This window comes from Cyprinus carpio, unplaced genomic scaffold (genome assembly GCF_018340385.1).
Source record: "Cyprinus carpio isolate SPL01 unplaced genomic scaffold, ASM1834038v1 S000006465, whole genome shotgun sequence".
NCBI classification, from domain to species: Eukaryota; Metazoa; Chordata; class Actinopteri; order Cypriniformes; family Cyprinidae; genus Cyprinus; species Cyprinus carpio.
The window spans coordinates 160,775-183,477 of NW_024879144.1; the positions used below are offsets into that span (position 1 = coordinate 160,775).

Genomic DNA, 22,703 nt, shown 5'->3' on the forward strand with positions numbered 1-22,703 from the left:
CCGGAATTTAGAAAAACGTGAAGTTAATTATAAGGGGATAAACGCACCGACCAGGAAAAGTCCATGAGGGAGGATGGCATAGCTACCAACCTGCTGTAGCTTGGCGCATTCAATACAGACTCGCCTCGTGGACCGATGGGAGTCCAAGCTCACAAATGCAGCATCGTTGCGATACACGCGTCTGGACGACGCAATGCGTCGGTCATTTCCACAACTCCCGCTTTGCTTACTCACGGACTTCAAAGCTCTCAGAAACACACTGGGCCAGGCCTATCACGAGACTAACAGGAAGATTGTACTACCATGTCTGAACAGTACTGTATTCCATGCTGCCAGGAGTCTGGCTGGAACAGCAACAGGCCCTGTGGCTTATGTAGCCGACTATGGACTACCTCCAGTTCACCAGTAGCCAGTGGAAATTAGTTGGAAAAATATGATTTCGTCACTGTCCCCATTTGAAGCGCCTCACGCAAGCCGGATCAGCCTCATCAAACTGCATAGGCTAAAGATGGTATACCCATCCATCAGAGCTTTAAACTCGTCTTCTAGAGACAGCAGAGACTGACCACGGTGTAAAAAACTTAACAGCCACGTTGTTGGAAGCGGTCCAGGAAACGATTCCATGACCTTGAATCTGAGTGCCTGGATAGCAGCGATACAATCCTCGATCCAAGGTGAGAAAATTTAGTTACATATTGCTGTTTGTGTGTGGTGTTGTTTTTTTGTGTTGCGCAGCGCGCGCTGTTAAATTTGTGCTGTTAAACATGCGCATTTAGAAGCGTTAGTAATAAGATAATAATAATAATACATAATAACAAAGCATATTTTTGGAGTCTGCTCGGCTGGACTACTAGCAAGAGCCAATCATACCTTCAAAATTAAATAATAGAAACATTCTTACGTGATAGATTTTCCATTTTTCTTGTATTTCTCTGTGCTGTTACCTCTTTCTTTTTCTAACATGGAGCAACTGTAACCAACTAATTACAGTCTTTTGACGCTTCCCAGCACTTGTGACAATGTCATATTCATTTTAAATAAATTAATGAAAGTTTGGTTTTCTTGTAAATAAAAGGTACGAAAGCTCTATTTTAGGACGCAGTCACAGCCCCGATACATGGCCTGCTGTCTGCTGTCTGGCCCCTGGATTGGAGCAGCAGGATGGTGGGGGCTAGTAGTTTGGCTGCACAAGCGGGTCGGGAAAACACCCCGAGGATAAGTACCACGAACTTGCTCCTTGCATGGCTATGTATGCTGAGTTGTTGGGTGGAGATCAGGGGGAATGTGGGGCCAGTGGACATCAGCAGCCAGCATCAGAATTGGCCAATTGACATCTAACCTGGTCAGAAGCAGTTATCCCTCAAAGCGGACAAGACACTGGTTTAACTCGCGAGACCATAAAACCGCTTTCCCGCTCTCCCGCTCTCGCACACGCTGTGGCCCCTGAACAAAAAGGTGTTTTTACAATAACCAATGTCTGACTGACTCAAAACAATATTTTGGCTATAGGCTTTTTTTTGTTGCAGTTTTAGTTCAAAGTAGCCTAAAGCTAAATTTAAAGACTCAGATGTTATGTCTTATTTTATTTATATATTCTACAGGAAAGTTGTATTAGTCAAGCCCTAAGTTGTTCCTAAATAACCAAGCACAGTCTGCTAAGTTAATTTGCTGGACATGTTGCTTACAAATAAATACACAGTTGTCAATTTGTAATACTTAATGTGCATTGTTGCGGTGATCGGTATGGAGTTGATACAGCTTCCAGCAATCAGGGATCGGTGATCCGCCCCAAAAATACTGATCGGAGCACCCCTAAAATTACAAATTATTTGCTTCTTGCATCAGACCAAGGCTGCATCTCGTTGCTAGTTTGACTTGATCTTAGTGCTGCGTTCGACACTATTAATCATGACATACTCATAGATCGATTAAAAACTATACAGGTATTAAAGGGCAGGCTTTAAGATGGTTTAGATCCTACCTGTCCGATCGCTGCCACTTTGTTTATTTAAATGAGGCATCTCCATTATCACCAGTACAATATGAAGTGCCACAAGGATCTGTCCTAGGTCCTCTGCTGTTTTCAATAATATTGATACTCCAATCAGGATTTTTAGAAATTTATTTAGGGCCTGAATTTCATTTTTGAAAATGGGGGAATTCCCCTCTTAGGTGACTCTTGTGAGAGGAAGCAGCACTGACTGTGCTTTCACAGAAGAGTCCACTACTGATCCTTGGTTGTTTACCACAAAGGCACAAACACAACATTTATCCATTATTTTGATTTCAAATCCAAACATTGTCACTGAAAATGCTTTTTCAGCATTGCAATTATTTTAATACAGTAATACAATCTTTAAAAGACATGTTTAAACACAATAAAATGTAAGCAACAAATTATTCAATACTTTTACTTTTGCATTTAATTCTAGATTTCTATATTAATTTGCTCAAGCAAGTGGCAAAACATTCAAGTGACAAACTACTTTTCTTACATCATCACAAACTTACCATTGACAGAAAAAGTCATCTCTACTGCCTTTCCTTTTTTTAAATATTTATTACAAGCATCCTGTCGTTCATAAAGAACTTTGTTTTTCTATCTCCACGAGTGCCATCATTTATCTAAAAGTGCTCTTTCCCTTTAAACCTAGCCAAAAAGACATATGTGTTGCTGTGAAACACAGTAGACTTTAATAATATGCATGTATGGTGTAATTACTACAGTTACAATCCACTTTCAAAAATAATTAAAAAAAATTGCCCGAAAAATATAAACGCAGCAATAGACTGCCGGACCGCAACCGTGTGTGCAGTGTGAATGCTTTCAGTTAACAATCCGTTAACATGAGTGCCGGAAAAAAATATGCACCGCATACGCACTGCAAACGGAGTAATGTGAACCTGGCGTGCACGCTGCGAGTGAGCATGAGCTCACGGACTCCAGGAGAGCGCACAAGCCCTGAATGGTTAAACATGGTCAAGAATTAAAAAGTAATGCAATTTATAAACTTTAGTGACGATGTGACACTGCCTCAATTGTGCAAGTGACAATTCCTGTGTTGCCTGTGCAGCTCGCTTATAGACAGATGCGATGTGTGGTGATTTGAACCCATTTGTGTATTTTGAGAACGAAAGTGAGAGAGCGCACAGTGATTCACTCGCGCAGTTTGTGAAGTTACTTCTTACACAAGGTTTTCAAATTACTTTAGAAGTTATTTAATAAAGAAATATAGCATTATAATTATTTCACCCGCACCAGACTGAGACGGTGCCGCTTCATGTCGTGCCAAACCTCACATGGCAGCGTCACCAGCTTGAGATCGTTTTTTTGAGATCGGCCTTTTTAGAGACCGCCGATCAATCATCCCAAAGTGATTATCGGCCAATTGTGATCGGTAGCCGATCAATTGGAGCACCCCTATTCAATATACATGTTGCCCCTTGGTAATATCATTAGAAAATACGTGATTAGTTTCTACTGTTATGCTGATGATACTCAACTATATATCTCAACGAGACCAGGTGAAACTTCTAATTTATCTAAGCTAACAGAGTGTGTTAAAAATTTTCTCCTATTAAATTCAGATAAGACAGAGATATTACTTATTGGACTAAAAAACATTACACAGAATCTCGTAGATTACAATTTGCAATTAGACAGATGTACTGTTACTTCCTCTACAGTCAAAAATCTGAGGTGTTATATTAGACAGTAACTTGTCTTTTGAAAATCATATTTCCCATGTTACAAAAAACAGCATTCTTCCATCTTAGAAACATTGCCAAGCTACTCTAAACATGTTACCTGTTCCTGATGCAGAAAAGCTAGTTCATGCATTCATGACCTCTAGACTGGACTATTGTAATGCACTGCTAGGTGGTTTATCCTGCATCCTCAATAAACAAGCTACAGGTAGTCCAAAAATGCAGCGGCTAGAGTCCTTACCAGGTCAAGAAAATATGACCATATTACCCCAATACTACAGTCTCTGCACTGGCTACCTATTAAGTTCTGTATCAGTTACAAAATATTATTACTTACTTATAAGCCCTTAATGGTTTAGCTCCTGCGTACCTAACTAGTCTTCTACCACGCTACAATCCATCACGCTCCCTAAGATCACAAAACGCTGGACTTTTGATAGTACCTAGGATAGCAAAGTCCACTAAAGGAGGTAGAGCTTTTTCGCATTTGGCTCCCAAACTCTGGAATAGCCTTCCTGATAATGTTCGGGGTTCAGACACACTTCCTCTGTTTAAATCTAGATTAAAAGACACATTTCTTTAGCCACATTTCTTTAGAGTTACGACATGGAAAAATGAAACCCAGCCAAAAAGAGGACGTAATCTCATGAAAGAGAAATTGATCTTACTCTAAAAACACCCTTTAACCTTATAATTTCAAACAATGGCATTCATTAATTCCATCCCAGCACAATTTGAAATCACGAATTTAAAGTTTAAAGCATTCAATTCACACAGACCAACCGTCACACAGAGAACACGTGATCATGCAGGATAAAACTGCACACTTCACAAGATCTTACAGCTGGATTCGACCAAGTTTGCAAGGTTTGTGAAATTAAATGTTCATTAGTCATTCAAAGACTTGTTTAAATTATATAAATTCATAATTGCTGAATGCTGACGGCAAACAAGTAAGTATTATAATGTTTGCCTTTCTATTACTAATAATATAAAAGCAATCGTTATAACACTTTTTGTATACATTAATTCCTTTGTTTAAGCGTTCTATCTGATTATTAGACAGAACGGTTAACAACGACAGTGAACGAGGGAGAATGTGAGCACTGAATGTGAGAATTCTCTGCACTGTCAAAATAAAAATCCCGCCTCAAACACATCGGCCAAGCAGAAAAACGTATCGACCCATGCCAATATTTGGAAAAAGACCAAATATCAGCCAATATATTGGACTTGGCGATATATCGGTTGACCACTATTTATAAACACTATATAGCATATTTAGTTCTCCTTAATCCACAAAAAAACCTTTAAGTTTAACAGTATTGCAAAATACGAATGAAAAATTAGTAGCTATAAAATTTTATATCAAACTATAAAGTAAAACACAAATTAGGCTATAGTGGCATTCATTATAAACAGAATATAAACATCAAGCTAAAATTAATTTATTAAAGTGAAACTAAATGGCATTGGGCTTAAAAGCTTCTCATTCGACATCCAAATGTTTCCATTTTTTGCCATGTAACATTTGGTTGCTAAACTATTATCCATGATGTAAACAAGGCTTTACTTCACAGCTTCCTCTCGAGTGTGAAAAATGCTACCTATCAGATTGTGCTTCCAGCATGATATTAATGTGGGTTGAGGCTTTATTAACACCTACCCCAACCCTAAACCTAACCTTACAATATTAAAAATACAGTGTTGGTAACATGATCTGATAGGTAACATTATTTACTAGAACACCGGATTCACCCAAAAGCTTGTCCTGAAAAATGGAGACGTTCCCACTTTAAAAGCAGAAACTGCTATTTATGGGCCACAATCTGTAAATATGTTTTATTCTCTGTTGATGTGTTTTCCATTTATAGTTCCTTTCATTATTTTTATGTTGTAGCAAGGACGTAAACAAAGGTCAACGCTGTTTGGCTCCACTAGTCAGCTAGCTGATATCTAATTCATACTCATCCATCAAACGGATACAAACTTCTGTTTAGTCTCACAGCGAACTTCAAATGTAAAGCCATTTTGTTGGTGTTTATGGGATCAGTGTAAACTATTCTTTGATTAGAGCTTTCATGTAGCGTTTACCCACATGCTTATTTAACTATTTGCATGCTGAATATGGTTATGTGTTTGATTTGGCCACTGTAGTAAAGCCATGGTTTCTCTTCACAAAGGGCCCATAGTTCTGATGACTAAAGCTTTAATAAGGATAAAACCATATATCAAAAGCTAACAAACAGCAGTAGTATTTACAAATCACAGCGCATCTAAAAAGTATGAGACTGCAACAAACAAAACAAAAAAACATCCCATTCTGAAAAGTCCTGCAAGAGTCGTGCTTGCAAAGGTTCTGCTCAATCCTCTTCAATAATATTCTCTAGGTCTGATTCAGGCTCAAACTGGCAAGGCAATATTGACGCCATTGGCAAATAACAGATACAGAATGACGGAAGAAAGACTTTGAGAATGAAAACCAACCTGTTTGTTCCTCAGGATCTTCATGTTTGACTCTGAATGTTTCTTCAATCCTCATGTCTTCGCTCTCCTCTTTAATAAACGCCATCTTTGTTTGTGTCTCAGTATCTTCAAGTTTGACTCTGAAAGCTTCTTCCATCCTCATGTCTTCACTGCCCTCTTTAATAAATGCCATGTTTATAACCGTGTGTCTCGATGATCTCAGTCGCCTCACGGGAGGTTTTCTGTGTGATTAAGATTAGAATAATTAACAGACAGAAAAAATAAACCAAAACTAATCTCTGGTGGTCTCAGTCAGCCTCCTAAAAAACAGGTCTGGCGAGCCCCCGCCCTGCAGAGTTTTTGGGTTTGGAACCGCTAATTTAACACACCTGAACAAGCTAATCAAGGTCTAAAGGGTTACAGGAAGCTACAGTCAGGTGAGTTTTAATTAGGGTTGGAGCTGAACTCTGAAGGACTGTAGCTCTGTGGGACCGGAGTTTGCCATCCTTTCATGAAAACAGTCAGTTGTTTCGTAGAAGTTGTCATTACACACAGGCCAGATCTAGAAAATGATTCATAGGGTTGCATGAGGTCTATGAGGGGTGGCAACACAAAAGCAAGTATCCAGGCATAGTTTTGGGGAATTTATGGGCCTGGACATTACAGTTTTTTTTTTTTTGTTTTTTTCTTTTTTTTTGTTTCACCAAACAAAGGATATTGCATTGACATGAAATAATCAGTCTATAGCTGTTTAAAAATAAAAATACATTCATATCCATGGCACGCAAATCAAGACCCACACAAAAAAAGGAAAAAATGGAAAAACATCAGCAGATGCTCAAAGTGTCCCTGCATCACAAAAGCTGTCATAAAGTCGCACAGATGTATTTGGTAGCAATTAGACAACAATATATTGTATGGGTCACAATTCTACAGGTTTCTTTTTATGCCAAAAAGCATTAGGATATTAAGTAAAGATCAGGTTTCCATGAAGTTTTGTAAAATTAAAAAAAAATAATTCTACAGTAATACATATATCAAAACTTCATTTTTGTATATTTTGGCATTAGCAATTATGACATGCTACGAACTTCATTTGGACAACTTTAAAGGTGATTTTTCTCAATATTTTGATTGATTTTTTTGTTGTGTTTTGTTTGACACCCCAGAGTCAGATTTTTCAAAAGCGTTATTACATCAGCCAAATATTGTCCTCCTAACAAACCATACATCGATGGCTTATTTATTCAGCTTTCAGATGATGTATAAACCTCAATTTAGAAAAAAGACAGGTTTTGTGGTCCAGGGTCAAAAATGTGTCTGAGCATGTATCACTAAAGCCGGAGAGAGAAAATTTATTGATATTAAAAATGAGACTAAGCTTACTTGGTTTAAATAACCTAGTTTTAGTGCAAGTCTAGGAGTTGGAATTTCCTCACATTAGAAAGACATACAGGTGGCTGCTTCATAAGAGAATATCATCAAAAGTTTGATTTATTTCACTAATTCCACATTCAAAAGTGAAACTTGTATATTCAATTCATTCATTACACACAGACTGATTAGTTGAAATGGTTTATTTTCGTTTAATTTTGATGTATTATAACTGACAACTAAGGAAAATCCCAAATTCATTATCTCAGAACTTATAATATTACTTAAGACCAATACAAAGAAAGGATTTTTAGAAATCTTTGGCTAACTGCAAAGTATGAACATGTTCAATAAATGAGCATTACAGCACTCAATACTTATTTGTGTCTCCTTGGCCTGAATTACTGGCCAGCATGCGGCTTGGCATGGAGTCGATCATCTGTGCACTGCTCAGGTGTTATGAGAGCCCAGGTTGCTGCATCTACATCTCCATAAAGTTGGTCAGCAGCAGGAAGCATGAAGTGCTCTAAAACTTCCTGGTATACGGCTGCATTGACCTTGGACCTCAGAAAACACAGTGGACCAACACCAGCAGATGACACAGAACCGAAAACCATCACTGACTGTGGAAACTTTACACTGGACCTCAAGCAACGTGGATTGTGTGCCTCTCCTCTCTTCCTCCAGACTCTGGGACCCTGATTTCCAAAGGAAATGCAAAATTTACTTTCATCAGAGAACATAACTTTGGACCACTCAGCAGCAGTCCAGTCCTTTTTAAACGAGACACTTCTGACGCTGTCTGTTGTTCAAGAGTTGCTTGACAGAAGGAATGCGACAGCTGAAACCCATGTTCTGAATACGCTGTGTGTAGTGGTTCTTGGAAGCACTGACTCCAGCTGGCAGTGCCACTCTTTGTGAATCGCCCCCACTTTTTGAATGGTGTTTTGTTCACAATCCTCTCCATGGTGTCGGTTATCCCTATTGCGTGTACACTTTTTTCTACCACAATCTTTTCCCTTCCTTTCCGCCTCTCTATTAATGTGTTTGACACAGAGCTCTGTGTAACAGCCAGCCCTTTTGCAATACCTTTTGTTTCTTGCCCTCCTTGTTCAAGGTTTCAATGGTCTCTTTTGACCCTGTCAAGTCGCAGTCTTCCCCATGATTGTGTTAGCCTACGAACTAACTGAGAGACGATTTAAGGCCTGGCCGGTAGTTTTGAGTTAATTAGCTGGTATTAGTAGTGTTGGCACCAGGTGTCTTCAATATTGAACCTTTGCACAATTTCAGAAATAAATTATTCTGGAGATAAACTGAATTTGAGGAGAATTGTATGATTTTTCCTAGTGTGTCAGTTATAAAACATCAAAATTAAAAAGAAATAAACGGGTTTGAATATATGTAGTCGTGTGTGTAATGAATGAATATAATATACAAGTTTCACTTTTTGAATGGAATTAGTGCAAATAAATCTACGTTTTTGATGATATTCTAATTATATGACCCCAGAAACTGTATATCAAAGCGAGTGAGACTGGACTCAGTTTTGCAAACAGCATGGTTTCGTGTTTTCGTGTTAACAGTGGTGTGTGATTGTAATAACGGCACCACCAGCAAACTGCACAGCCAGAGTCCTAGGGCAACACACCAGACCGGGGTCGCCTAGACAACACCTTTAGCAAAACACCCAAGAGCATGCTATCTGATTCTGAACCTAAACCAAAAAAAAAACACCAACACTATTTATCTGTCTTTAGAACAAGAAAAAACCAGCATACATTTTTTCTGGCTATTAGGTTGTTTTCTTGTATTGATAAACCACAATTTCATTAAACAATTTCCTATGAATGTGCACAATTTCAAAACTATGTACACAACTTGCCACAATCTCAAACTTCCAGGGACAAAAATAAAACATTCTAGTCAAAAATCAAACTGTTCTTCTGTCTAAATCAGATGACACAAAACGCTTATCATAAAATACACAGGGACTACTTTCTTGACAATACAGTTATGGGATGAATTCAGAGCAAACAGAGTGTTTTTATGCTTCTGCTGAGAGTGCAGTGAGACGCATCCTTGATCTGTTACTCGTTGTCTGGATGGGCCTCACTACAAACAACTGGTGTTCACATAATACTGTTATTAGACAGATTATAACCATTACTTAAAAAACAAGTTTGTATGTGATGGTAAACACTTTACAAAGATTAAAAACAAACCCTTTGGTTTTTCCCGCAGAAGAAAACCAAAAATGCAGGAGCCTGCTGCCGCAGACTTATGACGTCACGTCGACCACGCCAAAATAAAAGTCCTTTCACCGGGGCGTAACACACACGTCTTCGTTCTTCTTCGTGTTTTTATGGACGGGTAGCAACAAGGTCGAGCTGCATTATGCGCCACCGTACTGTATTGGAGTGTAGGACCCAGAACAATACCGGAGAAACACATTCGTGCGAGACCAATAAGAATAAAGGATTGAATTCAAAAGAGAACAAAACACAGATTCAGAAAGCTATGCAATATCACAGATTCATTTTTCAAAAGCCTTACTGGCTTGTATCTAAATTGTAATCAAAGTGTTGATTATAACACCAACTATAGAGCATTAAGGTGAGATGAGATCTGCACATCATGGAACAGCAGTTCAGGTATCTTCATCTGCATATTACAAAGTTACACATTTGGTGTTGTACAAGTTGTATTTTATTAAAGGACCTGTGGTTTGATGGTGAGTTTAAAACTATTGATTTTGAATGACAATACAACTGAGAAAAACAAACCAACCTGTCTGGTATTAAGGAATGTGTGGTCTATCTGTGATTTATTGCTGTCAGTGGTAATGCACTTTTATATAAAGCAATTTTCAGTTTTAACTCACATTTTGGTGCAGTTCATAAATGGAAACAGTTAATTGATTAATTCTAAATGTTGATTTTGTTGATTGACAAAAAAGTATGCCAGCTGTTACTTCCTCATCTGTTTCTCATTACAGTGAGAATAGTGTCAGTGTCTAACACAGACGCAGTCAACAGTTATCTAGAAAACACTTGTAACTTTTTTTTTCTAGGGGAGAGAGGACCATCACAGGGGAACAGAACACACCACCACACGAGGGGGGCCCTTATTTCTGGAAATCTGCTCTCACTCGCCCAGTCTACTACCCTTCATGAGAAATGGGGAAAAATAAAAAAAATAGCTGAGATTGGACTACATCTGGGGTGTGCTAATTTTTTTTTAAATTCTGTCTTAATGACCATAATAGCATGTAAGTACTGATTATACAAGACCATTAGTAAAGTGTGAATTAGGTTTGTGTTGTTAGACGCCATGTAGTGCCACTGTGGCGTCCTGAGTTCGAGTCCCGGCTCGTGGATCCTGTCCCTCTCTCTCTCTCCCCACTTCACTTCCTGTCCACTTCCTGTCCTATCGAAGGCATTAAATGCCAAAAATACAATCTTAAAAAGATAAATTATACCGCTGCTGATGAGAACTGACCTTTGAAAAAACTGTGATCTGTTTGTGATGACGTCCTTCAGCTGCGAAGCTCTTGCTGACGTAGAAGCAGACTGTTAAAAAGTGAAATTACTGTACTGCTGAAGAACAAAACTGAGATCTGATCTAGATATTTATGATGATCCGCCAAGTCCTTCAAACACAGTACTCTTGCGGGGACCTGGAAACAGATTTCAGATCTGCATAATGCCCTGCGTTTGTTCCTCAGTCTTTCAGAGGAGTCCGTTGTACATTTGGATTCTTTCTTGCATTTGCATTGTTTGCCCATCTTTATTTAGGAAGTCCTGATGGAGATCAAGAACAATGAAGAAGTTGTGTCTTTTCCTTTTTTTTTTTTTTTTTATAAACGCTGCAAATTAAGCACTGCAAACAGCAAATAAAAACAAAATGTTTACAGCAAACGCACTTAAAAAACTTAACTATATACAACTATATAAAACCTAACTATATACATAACTACTATATACTCCAATTGAACAAAAAAAATCAAAGACCTCCCTGTACACTCTCCCTCCACTGTGCAACAGAGACGCCTGAGGCTGGACAATACCACGGGCCCTTCAGCTGAGTGTTGCCAGCCCACACTGCTTGCAGATACAGTGATACATATCCTTTGCTAGTCTTTTCTGTGGTGGTTCACCCCTAGCCACTGATCCACTTCCGCTTAGGCAACTTTCTGCCTTCTCTATGTGTGCTGCCTGGGCTGAGTAGAGTCGGAGATGGCCGCTGAGATGGAGACGGCAGGTGCTGCATAGGTGGCACCAGCTGGCGTGGAGATGGTGTGGGATTTTTAAAGGGCTGACACGTGAAGCAAATAGGGGTTGCATAATGGCTGGGCTTAATGTGTTGGAGGAGTCAAACAGCACCCTGGCCCCTGACCCCACAGCTGTGCTCGGAGAACTTCTCTGCCTCCTCAACCACACTACACAGAGAACACTTCACCCCTGTTCTCCCCTGTGATGTCCCTGCCTCCTCTGAGCTGCCGTCTGCCTCTACAAAAGAAGATCATACTCTTCATGTTAAATAATTTCCTGGCAGAATATACTGCAGAACTGTGAACTCTGAGAATAGATCAGGGGATGGTTCATAAAATAGTCTTTACATGATACAGGGACTTATCATGCTTTTTATATTTTATAACATATACCTACGATATAGAACCCACAAGTGCACACTAAGTGCCTGCCAAACAGGTCCACCTTATTCCCCCTTTGCAGGGGACAGGCATCAGTCTGCTCCAGGACCTCCTTCCATTTTCTGCTTCCAGGTCTTTTTCCGTACCGAACTGTAAGGTGCCCTGGGCATACCTATGGCAGATGTCATTCCAGTAGGCAGAGGATTTGTCTGTTTTGATCATATCTGAAAAATATTGTGGAACAAATCAATGTAGTTGTGCATTTCTTGGCAGTAGCTATCGGCTGTGTTAATGTAGCAACAGGAGAATGGAGTTTTTGGGGATTAAACATCTGTTTTGACAACATGCAGTTTAAACTCATACACAAAAACAGCTAGCTAGCAAACATATGTTATGTTATGAATCAAAGAGTTAACTAGTGTTAGTTAGCAATATGTGATACACGTCACTGTTAAGTTAGCTTGCCTTGCTAAGCAAGCCGTAGAACCTCTTAAGTGTACCAATCCTAATATTCTTTATTCCAAATCATGCATTAATGTCTATCACTTATTTGCAATTTGATAATGCTTACCATGAATCTCCGAATAGCAGATGTCCAGTGAGTTGCAAACAGCTGGAATGTCATGAAACTCATTCAGCCAATCAGCAGCGAGATTGGCTTTTCAACTAGATTGCTGATTGACTCCTTTGTCCCATCTGTTAGGACCTGTTCGGGTTTAGTTAGGAGGTGTTCACACCTCGTTCGGAAGTTTTCAGATCTTGTTAGGAAGTGTTCAGCTGGTCGATCGCTGGAAGGTAGTGCCACAACTGCCCCTGCTTCTAGTGGAGAAACAAAGGGGCAGTTGTGGCATCTTACAAGGTGTTGTTAAAAGTAAAAATATCCCTCATTTAAAACAGCACTTTTTTTCTCTTTTTAAAATAAAACTCTTACTGCTGACTCTAAAACAGTCTCCTGTCACCATTTAATGGTGGAATAATGTCACTAAAATCTCCATCACAAACACACACTGTTTTCCCAATACTGAATACTATTATGTATATAAAATATTATTTACTGAATAATTTTCATAAACGTGATGAGATTTTGCCAAAACTATGTATTCTGGGACAAATAATAGATTAATGAAACCAAAGACTGCCTGTTAGATTTACCCAAAACACATATTATATCTTATGTTTAACCACTACAGAGACATCAGAGCCAGCTGCAAATTACAGAAGATCTGGATCTGCACTCTCAGTGGGAGTTCTCATGAGCGCTTGAATGGCCGCTGACACCCTGGAGCGCACATTATAGTGGATTTGGGTATCCGCCATGACGCCAGCCAGAGAAATATGGCAACTTCAGCAAGAGGAGTGGATACAAATGGTGAAATTGTTATTGAGTTCTCCAATATCACACTCTCATCATCCAGTCAGATTCTAGAGGGTCAGAAAAAAATTGTTATATAAAAATATAATTTTACAATTACACACTAGATAATGTATATTTAGAATATATACATTATATATATATAAATAAATAAATATATATATAAGAAACTCTATATAAAGAAACTCTCTTCTATGCATGCCCTATATAAAGACATTGGCAGATGTAAACATGTTACAATGGTATACATTGTAAACAAACTGTGCGGTCACAATTATGAATATAGGACTGTTGATTTCTTGTATTTTAAATGTACAATAAGCAGAATAACTGCAACATATGGTTAGAAAGCATGAAGCTTGCAGTGTCAGAACACCAGTCCGTCAGTTAAAGCCAGAGCAAGACGCAACACATAGCAACGTGTTATAACATCGATGTCTCAGATAGTCTGACGGCAGATGAAAGTAAACGATAAATAAATAAGTGATTGTTACAAAGTGCGATCAAACACACGGAACACAAGCTCAAACGCGGTACGTGATGTGCCGAGAACATACCTCACTGGTTCTTACGTGTCATACATGCAAATTTTTCTTATTTTGATTTTAAAAGTGGCTGAGTATGCACATTTGATCAATCTGCACTGCCGCGTCTCTCCGTCACGTGTGTGCTTCAGCAGTCACTTGGAGAAGTCGGCAGCTTGTTGACTCTTGATGAGTTTGAGCATGTGATGTGCGCTGTGAAAAAGTGTGTTGAGAACACTCTAAGCAATATTTCCTGAAAGGGGGCGCTTGAGCTGTTCTTGGTGGGCATTTGGTTAAGATGAGAGCTGAAACTTGCAAAAGAAAATGGTGTGCCATATCCTAACGCCATATATACACTAGATGCATCAAAGCACACGTTCTGTATATATTTAACTGTAACAAAATAATATATTTTCTATAAATAACATCTTATAACATATTTTGTATACCCCCCAACTCTGTCTCTCAACAGGGGAATATGTTCCACATAAACTAGTACGAAACCTTTACCCTTGCCAAACTTGCACAGTACCCCACTTTTTACTTTCTCTTAATTATGGGGAGAAGCTTTCCATTCTCAAATGATCTACCTCTGACAAAAAGTGGCGGGTCATTGTTTAAGACATCTCGAAGACTTCTGGATAAAGGTCTTCAGCTTCTGGCCCCTGGAGTTGGCTTGTAGTGGAGTTCTTCATACTTTGCAGCACAATGACAAGTGCTTCCCACAGGATTTTGTGGAGACTGTGGTGGGTGGACATCAATCCCCTCTGGGGGTCCAGAGGCATGACCACAGGAAGAAAAAATTTTTGTACATTTTTAAGTTAAATTCATCAATCTGGTGCACTTTGAAAGTTCAAAATTAAGAGCTCCAATACCTGTTCAATGTGAAAACTAAATGAAGTTCCAAACGTAGGTCTGGAGAGCCTAATCATCTAGTCCTGTCAATCATTATTACGAAAGTTTTACCATAAGCACCAGGACCACCAGCAACTTTCTCTCCTGCATACCTTGAACCACTTCCACTGCCACAGCAGTGAATTTTCTCTTCTCGACTTGAATCAACCTTTCCACTGCCACAGCAGTGGCTTGACTACCCTATAGTCTTTATTAACAGCTCACGCCACAGCAGCGAAGTTGCCTCTTCACCCGCGTAAGCAAGCACAATCTTCCCTTTTGTCACTTCTGCTGTGAGTGTCCAAACTTATCAGCCCCCAAACTAGTGTCTAATACAACATAGTGAAATGTCTACATGTGAACAATGTATGTGGCACCAGCTTCTTACCTGTCCCTTTCTCTAACCTTTGGGTGTGACAAGCTTGTGCAATCGCAGAGGTTAATGAATAGAGATGTGAACAGACAGACAAGTATGTGTACAGTGTGTTAAACACATGGGCTACACCAAACCACTGTAACACAACTACAGAATGACATACAGAATGAAGTTTTGAAGTGTCTAGCTTCTCGAAAGTGACGCCTTCTCTCCCACTTTATGCCACGGGGGGCACCAATCAGATTGAGGGCTGGTCAGTGACATCACGGATCCCACCGCATTGGGAGCCAGATCCATGCTAAACTTTACTTCTCTCTGCCTCAGCAATGACACTCTCCTCCTCTCTTGGAAGTTAGTATGTCATACACTACCCTCCATTTCTCACTGCTGCAGCAGTGATTTCTCTCCCACCAGTCTCAAGAGCAGATTCTACAAACCCGGGGATTCCAAAAAAAGTTGGGACACTGTACAAATTTATGAATAAAAACAGAATGCAATAAATTTCATGGCATATCAAATGTTTAAACTGAGAAAATGTATCATTTTAAGGGGAAAAAAAGTTGATTTTAAATTTCATGGCATCAACACATCTCAAAAAGTTGGGACAAGGCCATGTTTACCACTGTGTGGCATCCCCTCTTCTTTTAATAACAGTCTGCAAACGCTCTGGGGACTGAGGAGACAAGTTGCTCAAGTTTAGGAATAGGAATGTTGTCCCATTCTTGTCTAATACAGGCTTCTAGTTGCTCAACTGTCTTAAGGTCTTCTTTGTCGCATCTTCCTCTTTATGATGCTCCAAATGTTTTCTGTGGGTGAAAGATCTGGACTGCAGGCTGACTGCAGTACCCGGATCCTTCTTCTACACAGCCATGATGTTGTAATTGATGCAGTATGTGGTCTGGCATTGTCATGTTGAAAAATGCAAGGTCTTCCCTGAAAGACACAACGTCCGGATGGGAGCATATGTTGTTCTAGAACTTGGATATACCTTTCAGCATTGATGGTGCTCTTTCCAGATGTGCCAAACGCTGCCCATGCCACACGCATTCTCATGCAACCCCATACCATCAGAGATGCAGGCTTCTGAACTGAGCTGATAACAACTTACCGTCCTTGTCCTGTCTTTTAGTTCGGATGACATGGCATCCCAGTTTTCCAAAAAGAACTTCTAATTTTGATTCGTCTGACAACAGAACAGTTTTCCACTTTGCCACAGTCCATTTTACCTAATTGACCTAATAAGTTGCAAATTGGTCCTCCAGCTGTTCCTTATATGTACATTTAACTTTTCCGGCCTCTTATTGCTACCTGTCCCAACTTTTTGGAATGTGTAGCTCTCTATGAAATCCAAAATGAGCTAATATTTGGCATGACATTTCAAAATGTCTCACTTTATGAGAATTTGATATGGTATCTATATTCTATTGTGAATAAAATATAAGTTTATGAGATTTGTAAATTATTCCATTCCTTTTTTTCTCACAATTTGTACAGTGTCCCAACTTTTTTGGAATCGGGTTTGTATACTAAAATGTGTCCCCATTCTTGTCTAATACAGGCTTCAGTTGCTCAACTGTCTTAGGTCTTCTGTGTCACACTCTTCCGCTTATGAGTACTCCAACTCTCCCAACGGGGGCCTCTTTTTTGCTAGCCCACATAATGCTTATATTTCGTCAGGCTCCTGAATGTTTTTTCTGCTCTGCCCAGTCTTGGGGAGACGGATTGAATTTCATTAAAGTTTTCTCTACTTTGATCACCAAATCTACTCGTAGTTGTTTGCCCAGCTTGACTGTCTCTTGTGAACACTTTTTTAGGGGATTTGAACTCTGAGCTCGATCCGAGCCTTGGGGTTCAAGCCTCTTATTGAGGACAGCAACGCCAAGTTTGTTTACCATCACACCATCAGGACTGGATGGGCAGGCAAACTAATGAAACTTGAAGTTCCAAATGTAGGTTCGGGAGGAGCCTTCAAGTTCAAGTTCAAGTCTGCTTTATTGTCAATTGGATGGGCGATATCTTATCATTTGCGATATACCAGTAATAAATTCGTACCAGTGTTGAGAGTGAAAGGTGAAAGACTGTTAAGCACTTACCTTCATTCTAGGTGAAAGAAGGAACCGGAGAGAGAAGAAATGCTAATACTTCCACAAAAAAAAAAAAAAAAAAAAAACCACCAAGTATGATCAATGAATCCTGAAATATATACTGACTACTGGGGGGGGGGATTGTGTGTGTGTTGTATATTATATATATTATTATACTTATCTTATATATATATCTATATATATCAGATAATAATTATTAGGGCGGACTAACAGTTTAATGTGTTAATTAATTAGTTATAAAAAATAATTGGAATTAAAGATTTTTTACGCAGTTGACGAACGGCCCCACCCCCGGACCTTAACAATCATGATGCAGGGCAACAACTCCTAAATGCAGTTCAATCATGACAACTTTCAGAAGATTTTTAGCATGTGATGGGATATGACAATCTTAATGTATTTGGTCTTGGCAGAATAGATCTGCTACGCTGCTGCTGCTGAATTGTTGCTGTTGTTGGTATTTGCTGTATTTGTAGATTATGCTTCTGCTGCAACGCAGTACAGCAAGTACAGAACTTGCTACTGTCAATGCATATGGTGATACAGTGCCATGAGTATGTAAGACATACCGGCTCGCTGCAAATAGCATTAAAAAAAAAAAAAAAAAAACCCATAGCAGATCTATACAAGTGAAGTTGAGGAAGGGTGGGAGGGTTTCAAAAAACTCTGAAAGCACGCTGCAGGAATCTCAAGTGAATACTAGCCAGTCATATAAAATGTGAGGCAGTAAGCTCATTGGCTGCATAGCCTGCATTGGAACCAATCATTTGTGCCAATCATTTAACTCTCTGAAATAGCAATCAGAACTCACAGTGAGTGAGGAGGACCGTGACATACAGCCAAGTAATGGTGACCCCATACTCAGAATTTGTGCTCTGCATTTTAACCCATCCAAAGCAGTGAACACCACACACACCATGAACACACACCCGTAGCAGCGGGCAGCCATTTATGCTGCGGTGCCCGGGACAGCATTGGGGTTCAGTGTCTTGCTCAAGGGCATCTCAGTCGTGGTATTAATTTTTTTTTTTTTTTTTTATTTAGGGCCCGAGACTCAAACCCACAACCTTAGGTTAGGAGTCAAACTCTCTAACCATTAGGCCACGACTTCCCATTAGGACCACACCGACTGATACCTGTCACGGCCAAGGAGACCATTCAGAACTCTCTGCTTAGCTCTGTCACGTCAATAGTGGTCTATCCATGTCTCTGCCTCCACCATGGATTCCTGCTCTGCTGGCACCGGCCATGGCTTCCTGCTCTGCCATAGCTCCCCCCTGTTCTGCCGGGGCTCCACGCTCCTCCTCTGGACCCTGACCTGTCTGCCTCTGTCCCATGGCCCCAGGTCCACCATGTATTCCACTGTTTGCCTTATCCAAGGCCTTAGGTCTTCCATTGACCCACAGTACTAAACCTCTGCTCCATGGCCATATGGACCTCCATTTTCACTGTCCTGCCACTGCTCCATGTCCCATGACCTCCACATGATCCCAGTCTGCCATGGTCCAGGCCCTCTGACTTGTTCCACTGTTTGCCAACCTCCTCCACGGTCCAGGTCCCAACTCTGCTTTCATTCACAGGTCTAGACCTCCCCTTGCTCCAGGGTTCCGGTCCAAACCATTGGCTCCATGACCCATGGTCTTGCCCCATTGTTCCATAGTCCATGGTCATGATCCAGGTCCTGTTCCGCGCTTCACGGGCCAGACCCTCCATCCCTCCCCCTGTTCTGCCTTCACTCTACCACCCTCATGGACTTGTTTGGTTTGGGTTTTGTCTGGTGTCTGGAGCTGCTCTAAATGGGGGAGATATGTAACGTTGGGTTTTGGGGTTTTGTTTATGTTTCTTGTTCATGGTGCTCTCACGGTCTTTTATCTTGGAGTTTAGTCATGGTTCCTGTCTAATCATGTGGTTCCTTTGCACTCGTGTATTCCCTGCTATTGGTTTCTTTGTTCATTGTGTCATGTTCTGATGGTTGTCCAAGTCATGTGTCTTGTTCCTCAGTGACTGGATTGTGTCATGTGACCCCTGATTGTTTATATATAGCCCTCATATAGACTTTAGGTGCGTTCAACTAAACGCAACACAGCACTGTGCAGATCGAACAAATTCTGACTTGAAGCAGTGCATGCCAGTTAGAAATTTTGTCCGACTTGAGACGGCACTTACGCCATGTGACTCAAAGTACTGTGATAGCTATTCAAGATAGCTATTCAGCTGGACTCAGCCGCCGCAGTTTCTCAAGAGAGGCTATAGGGCGCACTGATGACGACACAGCTGTTTCACGATTGGCCAGATTCACACCACATGACAACAATAACGCGTTTCGGGTTTACTCTAACCTTTTCAATTCCAATAATGGCCACAAATTTGTGCCTGCATACAGATAGGATGGATAGTATGCGGCATTAGGATGCAGGGTGTGTTTTTTAGAACAGTAAAAGCTTTTTTACTGTAGTCGCAATGTTATTTTGAGTCACGTTTATCATAAAACTTTACCCCACTTTATACCCCCACTTTAGTATTTAAATAGTATATGATTATGTTTAACTTTATTCTTGAACTGTATTCTTGAATTTTTCATGAGTTTAAGGTTTACCATTCATTTTTCATAATAAGTTAACTGTTAAGATTACTGTTAATTTTGCTACTGTATCATTCAGTTTTCTTAATAAGGTTGTCAGCCATACTGCAGATTGCATATCATGTATCTCTTATGTTTTATTTTTAAGTAATGTGCAGTCAGATTTTGTATTTCTTTCTTTAACTCAAACAAAAACATTTTAATGACCAAGTAAATTGTATACATTCCTTAGATCTGAAGGAAGAAAAAGAACACTGATATTAAATCGGTATCAATATCAGCTGATACTCAGAATTTTTAGGTATTGGATCAGTTCTAAAAAAGTTGCAATTGTTCGTTGCATCCCTACTATAAAGCCCTATTCAGATGGAATTAGATTTTACAAAGGTAGAGGGAGTAATGTAGTTTTACCACAGGACATCTGTAATATAAATGGCCAATTCACACAAGATAAGACATTTCAAAACATCCAGAAGTGGGAGGGGTAACTATTTACCCACCACCATCACCTCCCTGTCGCCATGTGAGTACATATACATATATATAAAACAGTTTCAAGTCTGATCAAACAATTTATTATTTAAATTAAATTCTGTTTGGATTCTGTTGGTAATAGGCACTTACCTAAAGCTAAAATAAGTTTTTTGCCTCTAACAAGTATATTTGACCTTTTTTATCTGAATGGTATGCTGAAAACACTTGAGGTTTGCCACAGACTTGTCCCACTGCCAATGCAACGGAATGCTTCAAGTTCCTCCATACTAAAAACCACGGAAAGCTACTTTTAAACCTTAAATGATGGAATATTTATGTATTGTTGTAGATTCTCTAATCAGTTAAGTCAAAAAGTTTGTCTTTGTCTTGCTTTTAATTCTCTGCAGAGAAATGATTAATTTAAACACAGAAGAAGTCTGTGAGCAAAGAGATAACACACAAAGCTCACAGAAGCTAATAAAGGTACTGTAATACATTTCTTGAGATAAGAAAATAATGTCCCTGGTCCTGAGGCTGCCTTGAGGGTCACCCTCATCACGCCATTCTGTATCTGCAACATATCACCAATTTTCCAATGATTCACAAGTTTTTTCCATATATGTTTTTTCTCTAAAACGGTACAACTATTCATCCATAAGTCAAGTATCACGCTACTGAGAGGCCCCTATGGATGTTATACAAGAAGAGTTTTTCCCCATTGATTACACACATTTATTACCCTATAGACAAAACCATACTGACTACTTAAACTCTTACGGATTACTAATATATTGAATATTAATGGAATATGAATGTTAATGTGATGTTTTAATTAGACTGATCACAACTGAACTGTCCTTCTTCAGAGTGAATGTGCAGAAAATTGCCATTTTCCTCAGTGTGACATAAGGTTTGGAATTTCTTTCCAGAATGAGTTTGCACATGCCGTTTCAGGTCTGTGTGATATGTGAAACTGATGTCACAGTGAAGACACTTGTAAGGTTTCTCTCCAGTGTGAGATTTCTCATGTGAATCTTAAGGTTTCCTTTAGCTGTAAAGCTCTTTTCCACACTCTTGGGCAGGTGAAAGGCTTTCTCCAGTGTGAACTCTCATGTGATCTCGCTCAAAGTTTCCTTTGTGAGAGAAACTCTTTCCACACTGCTGACATAAAAAACAGTTCTCTCCTGAGTGGACTCCTCATGTGAAGATCAAGGGTGTCCTTTACACCTGAAAACGCTTTTCACACTGATCACAAACAAAACGGCTTCGCTCCAGTGCTGAATTGTCATGTGGCCAATGAGGTACTTTTTCTGTTTAAAAACTTTTTCCACACTGAGTGCATATAAATAAACTTTTCTCCAGTGTGATTTTCTGTGTGAAATGTAAGATTTTTTCTTTTCTTTTGTAGCTCTTTCCACACAGTTTTTGCCAGCGTGTACGGCCTCTCTCCAGTGTGAACACTCATGTGGAATTTAGATTTTCTTTTCTTTGTGTAGCTCTTCCCACACAGTTTGCAGGTGTAAGTTTTCTCTCCAGTGTGAATTGTCATATGGGCATTAAGGTTCCTTTTCTCTTTAAAAACTTTTTTCACACTGAGAGCATTTGAATGGCTTCTTTCCAGTGTGAATTCTCATGTGAATGTTAAGATTTAGTTTTCGTGAGAAACTCTTCCCACACAGTTTGCAAGTGTAAGGCTTCTCTCCAGTGTGAACTCTCATCCTGGGACTTCAAGGTTTCTACTTTCTGTTTTTTGAGTCGGCGAGTAAATACAACATTTTTCCCCAGTCATGAAATAATGACGTTTCTCATATTGATTCTTCTCTTCCATGACATCAGTTCTTGGCTCCCCTCTTTCAGCGACATCAGATCTAAGGTGAAAGGAAACAAAAACAAGTTAACACTAGCTTAATGGCACCAAACATGAGAGCTTTTTAGACAGTAAAACATTACATTTTAGTTGTTTAGTGGGTATAGAATCTAGTGTTTGAATTTAATCTCAGAACCTCTTGTCAATATTGTTAATATTTGCTTTCTTTAGAATATCTCCCAAATACTTTCAAGCTGGCAGTTATCAAAGCCCTTCTAAAAACCCACTGTAGAGTACTGGATTGGGATCCCGTGGGTCCCAACATAAATTGGGATCAGGCGGTTTTACATTTGCTCCAGATAAGAGTGGCA

General features: G+C 39.6%; 1 protein-coding gene across 1 annotated transcript in view; it reads right to left on the bottom strand.

Moving 5' to 3' along the window:
* Positions 1-22,259: 22,259 nt before the first annotated feature.
* The window catches only part of LOC109047632 (P2X purinoceptor 7-like), a 28,133-nt gene continuing 27,689 nt past the window's right edge, over positions 22,260-22,703 (bottom strand). The window contains exon 5 of the mRNA XM_042754159.1: positions 22,260-22,393. Coding sequence (XP_042610093.1) covers positions 22,388-22,393 — 6 coding nt within the window. The 3' untranslated portion in view covers positions 22,260-22,387. The remainder of the gene's footprint in view (positions 22,394-22,703) is intronic.